Here is a 5,611-nt window from a genome sequence, read left to right on the forward strand (position 1 = left end):
AGCATCCGAGCAGAAAGATATATTAGAAACACGCAATGAAACCCAATGTGGAAACATTCTTTTCATATCTATATAACCTTCTTTCTTAAATTAATACAGCAAGGGTCAGATCGTTATTTAAAATTCTTACTTAGATACTTATTCTGTAAACTATGAAAGAGCCAGATCGCACTGTGATCACCACCCCCCAAAAACCTTTTAAGTCAATAAGGACAGGTTGCTTCAGACTCAATAAAATCGGCCCCTTATTGTCCTCCATGTGTAGTTATTTGGCTAATTATGGAGTCATAATGACCAAAAACAACAAAAGAAATGGAGATTACAAAATGTCAATGTAGATTTATCACTCTGCATACATCCTGGCCCCATTGGATACGTTGTAAAGCGGCTTCCCAAGGCTGGAGAAAGGATCTCATGAATATGAATATATAAATATATATATATATATCGAAGGAAGTGAGACTTTATCAAGGCTTTTGGGGTGCAAACTGGGACAACATTGGTAGAGGGGGAAGAAGAACCAAACACTTGATTTATGAATCGAACTAATTACATTGCAATCAATGGGATTTTTATATAAATATCGAGTTATTGTTGTCCCAATTTTGTAGCTAAGAGACTTTGATAAACAGTCCCCATGATTTCTAGAACAATAGGATGAGTGTTGTACTTGCGAGGAAAAGCAAAAGAGAGGCGTGACCCCCACCCCCTAGTGACAAATCAACATACACTATTATTCACTCATTGTACCACAAGCAACCACAACACAAGCTATGTTTTCTCTTTTGTTTTAATAGATTCGCATAGGTTGCATCTTTAAATATAATTCTATTAGTTCATTTGAATATAGGATTTTTAACAAATATATTCAGAGAAACCGTGAGTAATAAACACACTCAATCTAACCAAAGACGTTGAAGATAAAGTTAATATTTTACCTAATAAAATGTATGTAGGTAGTCCTCGCTATCCAACGTTTCACTTTACAACGAATGGCATATCCAACGCATCCCTATGGGCTTTTTTTCAATGCCGGAATGCACTATCCGACGCCTGAATGCGTTATCCAACGCTCACCGCCACTGATTAACATGGGACTCACTTTACAGCGGTTTCACTATCCAACGCTACTTCTAGAACGGATTCCATTGGATAACCGAGGACCATCTGTATTTACAGATACAGTGAGTCATTGATTAGCTTTTCATTTATATAATCTAAAAGGGAATTTAATTCAGAAGACAAAATGTCAATTTGTAATGAGAAACACACAGAGTTCTAGTAAATGTTTCAAATATGTAAGTGAAGGTAAATTCATAGAAATCCCAACTGATGCTTTTACCCATTCACAGGTCTGAAAACTGAGTTATGGACAATACAAATATGTGAACATTTGGAACAACTTTCATATTTTTATTTACTTTTTTCATTTTAAATATATCAACTCGCCACGTTCATGTGTTTCTGTGATATCCGAACAGTAAAAAAACTAGACATATATTTTAGATGTGATGCTTTCATTTTGTATTTCACTTTTCTTTTTTATTACAATATACTTCATTCTCTGCAGAACTGTTATGCAAACATCCCAGCCATTCAAAGATATGGAACGGGACATGTGGTCGCGATCGTCCCCCTGACCACGTCCCGCCGGCCTTTGGCCGCAGAGGGAGCCTCCACCGCAGCCGCTCCGCTGGACCCTCCGCTGCCGCCCGCTTCTACGATAAGGTATGTTTTAGGGTAGGGAGTTAATTTTGGGGGTTTTAGCGGTTAGGGTAGTGGGTTAACTTTAGGGATTTTAGCAGATAGGTTAAGGGGTTAAATGTAGGGGTTTTAGGAACTAGGGTAGGGAGCTAACTTTAGGGGTTATAGTGGTTAGGGTTTGTGGTTAACTTTAGGAGTTTTACTGGTTAGGGTGGGGGTTAACTTAAGGAGTTTTACTGGTTAGGGTAGGGGGTTAACTTTAGGAGTTTTACTGGTTAGGGTAGGGGGTTAACTTTAGGGGTTTAAACGGTTAGTGCTAATGTGATGGGAGGGGGGAACCAGGCTCTCGAATAAAGGTCAAGCCTGGTTTGGTTACCCCTGATCCATGTATAAGAGTCCAAGAGGGTTAGCTCTTGGGCCCGGTAACATTGTACCATTCCAATGTACTGTATGTTATAAAGTATTTTTTGTGCTTATTCCTTTCTGGGCATGCAATCAAGCAGGGATTGCTAGGGTATGAGTTTCAAGGGGGGTTTTGTGGAGGAACCATTGCCAGAATGTGCCTAGGAGGTTGGGGTCTGGAGTTGTCGGTTCCCTCTTAAATGGACCCAGGAATCATGCCTGATTCTCGGATACATGTAGGCACATCGTCCTGGAAATTCTTCCCCTTGAAAACACAAGCGCGACTCACCACTAGGGAACCCTGCTTCAGCACAGCCCAGAAAGGAGAATGAGGCACAGGGATAAAACATGTATTTCTGTAGCTGAGGTAATCCCTAGGTTAAGGGGGGTACCCCAGCAAGTGCCATGGTGACCCACAACCAGTATAGGGTTTGTGGGTACCCCAACCATATATAAGGTTGAGGGGAGACTCTGAGAGTCCAAACTGAGTCACAGGGAAAGTGTGTGGGGAATAAGGCAGATAGAAATAAAACTACAATATTTTTCCTCTTCTGTCCCCTGTACCCAGAGACTCAGAAGTGTGTTGAAATATACTTTAATGTAATGTAATGTGCTTTTTACATTCTGAACCAATGTCCAAACAGGCTGCCCGAGCAAACCCATAGGCGCCGGTAAGTCTGTTGGACATTGGAGTTCAAAGCAGGAGGAGGAAGCCCAGGGGTGTGAATAGCATTTGGTCAACGGGGAAATGCAGAGAACCAGATCTTGAGATCAATGATAGTCCTCTGGGATGCCACTTGCTCTGCCAGACCTGGTGGAGCCTGCCCAGTGGGTGGCATTGAGTTAGCCAGGGAGAGAGGTGGCAGGCTTGCACATGTCTCTTGATTATTTCGGATTTCCCACTTACCCGGCTTTTCTAGTTGGCCTGGCTCTGATTGGTTGCTTGGAAAAGTTTCCATGCGTTGATTGGCTGCTCAGTTCTGTGAATGAACCTAAAAATACTATAAGAATCGATGAGCCAATCAGTTTCTCTCTCTCCAGTAGTAAGAGCGCTGCCGGACTTTTGAAAGTTGCTTCTGTGTGAATAGCAGAGCACCCGGCTTAAATTTTGAGCCTGAAAAACCTAAGTCCCGACTTTTACGTCCAAATTCTCAGAAACGATCATAGTGGACGCGGCTGGGATTTTATGCCAAGTTGAGATTTGGACTAACTCGTGGTCAGGAGGGACCACATTCTCAGATGAGAACGTAGCGATGGCGTATGGAATTTTATGCCGATTTGGGCTCCAAGAGATTCCGGGCTAAGTCACGGTCATGGTAAAACTTTCCAATAGAGTTCCCTGCACCTAGGAAAGACTCGTTTTTTATCTAGACCCAAAGTAAGTGTGTCTTTTTGTCTGTATTTTGTGTATCAAAGCGAATTTATGCCGAATAAACCACAATTTATTTCATGACCTTCTTTTGCTCAATGAATGATCCTGGTAAAAAGATGTAAATAACCTGGTCTCCCATGACAGTAAGGGCTTAGGGTAAAGGTTTTTAGGGTAAGGGGTTTTAGGGTTAGATTTTTAGGGTAGGGGGTTATGGATAGGAGTTTTAGGGTAAGGGGTTAGATTTTTAGGGTAGGGGGTTATGGATAAGGGTTTTAGGGTAAGTGTTAAGGTTTTTAGTGTAGGGGTAGCATGAGTATTAGTGGTTACAGTTAGGGGTTTTTAGGGAAAGGGTTAAGGTTAGAGACTTACCTTGGCAGCTATGTAGCCAGCGGCTGTGACCCTGCGGCATGGTCACTTGCGGCAAAACGCCGGCTGTCAACCGGTGACCGCGAAACGACTGCGACCAAATGTCCTAGACCGCCAAAGTTACGCCTTAAATACAAAACTGTGGTATTATTTTAACAATGAATAATAATAAAAATATCTTGCAGCATCCATTACTTATACAACTCCAGTAAATAAACAGGATTCTGAATTTAACTAAATATGAAGATATAAGGGTTTTAATCATCAAGTACAACTGTTGAAACCGTTGTATTGTTCATTTCACTAGTCATAGAGGCAGATGTTCCAGGAGCACTCTTATCGTTAGTAGCAGCTCTCCCACCAACTATTTCTTCTGTGTTTCTTTCTGGTTTTAGTAGAATGATGTAACTTTTGGGGACGAAAATGCAACCGAGTAGACCAAAACTTGATGCTAGAATAGCAAAAATTTCAACAGCCACTTTGAACTTTCCCCGTGTGCTTAAGTAGGCTGGAACAAAAGATATCCAGACAATGAAGAAGACCAACATGCCAAAGGTGATAAATTTAGCCTCATTGAAGTTGTCTGGCAGTTTTCGAGCTATGAAGGCAGTTATAAAACATAATATGGCTAGGAAAACATCAAAGCCAAACATCGAGCACAGGAATTCAATGGAACCTTCATTACACTCAAGAATTATCTTGACATTTTGGGATTCCATATTTTTGTAAACCCATGGGGGCATCATTATCAAATAGGCCGTACATATCCCTACTTCAATAACCAAGCCAGTGACGCCAACAATTTTTTGATATAAAGGCTTCATTATAACCCATCTACTTTGATCAGCAGTCTTTGATTTTGCAGCTCTTTTTGACAACATCAAAACGATTGTCTTTCCAAGTATACAGGAGAGGCAAAGGGAAAACCCCAGGGCAAGGGTTGTTTGGCGAGCCATGCAAGACCATTCTTCGGGCTTGCCAACAAAAAGAATTGAAGTCATTAAAGTGCAAATCAGAGAGAACTGAATGAGAAAGCTCAACTCCCGATCATTTGCCTTGACTAAGGCTGTCTCCCTGTACATCACATAAATAACAGTGAATACAATGACCAGGCATGCTCCAAAGACAGACAGGAATATCAGGGTGATCCCCAGGGCCTCATCACTGGCCAGAAATTCCACCTCCTTCAGTACACATTCATTCCTGTAAGAATTGGACCAGAAGTCTGATGGGCAAGACATGCATTCTCTTGCATCTGAAAAACAACAGGTAATGTGACACAGAGTTATACATACTGTATGTCCTTTAAAACATGTTTGTATATTAACTAGAAAAAGGATGGTGTATATAACGCTAAAAAACTAATTATCAGTGCATATAAATAAACAACAATACAGTAATGTGATAAATCACCTATATAAGGCAAGGCTGCCAGGAAGAACTAACCCAAACACAGTTAGTGTAGAAACACAAATGAACAATACAGACCGGCGCCTCAAAGTCCAATTCAGGGAACAAAGGTATAGTCCAAAGAATATGCAAAAACAGAAATAAAAACCGGGCGCTTCTTAAGCTAAGTGAATAGTGAATAATACTTAATCTATATAATATAGGTGACAGTGATGTTCAATTTACAATGGGTATCACAGAATGTGTTCAGTGACCTTCACCAATATAAGATAAATAATAATAATATGTAATACAAAAATAAAAAAGCAGCTCTACACCCTTTAGGCGGACTGTCCAGGTCCAGATAGGTCCTGGAGA

The 5,611-nt window shown here is 40.8% G+C and overlaps 1 protein-coding gene across 1 annotated transcript; it reads right to left on the minus strand.

Moving 5' to 3' along the window:
* Positions 1-923: 923 nt before the first annotated feature.
* LOC142475656 (vomeronasal type-2 receptor 1-like) lies at positions 924-5,085 on the minus strand. Its single transcript, XM_075581429.1, has one exon. The coding sequence runs from the start codon at positions 5,083-5,085 to the stop codon at positions 4,102-4,104; it is 984 nt and encodes a 327-aa protein (XP_075437544.1). The 3' UTR covers positions 924-4,101.
* Between the last annotated feature and the right edge of the window lie 526 nt (positions 5,086-5,611).

The sequence above is a fragment of the Ascaphus truei genome, unplaced genomic scaffold, assembly GCF_040206685.1.
Source record: "Ascaphus truei isolate aAscTru1 unplaced genomic scaffold, aAscTru1.hap1 HAP1_SCAFFOLD_1307, whole genome shotgun sequence".
Lineage (NCBI taxonomy): Eukaryota > Metazoa > Chordata > Amphibia > Anura > Ascaphidae > Ascaphus > Ascaphus truei.

Excerpts from the sequence above, each read along its gene's own strand:
- LOC142475656 (XM_075581429.1), bottom strand. The coding sequence starts at position 5,085 with ATGTCTTGCCCATCAGACTTCTGGTCCAATTCTTACAGGAATGAATGT.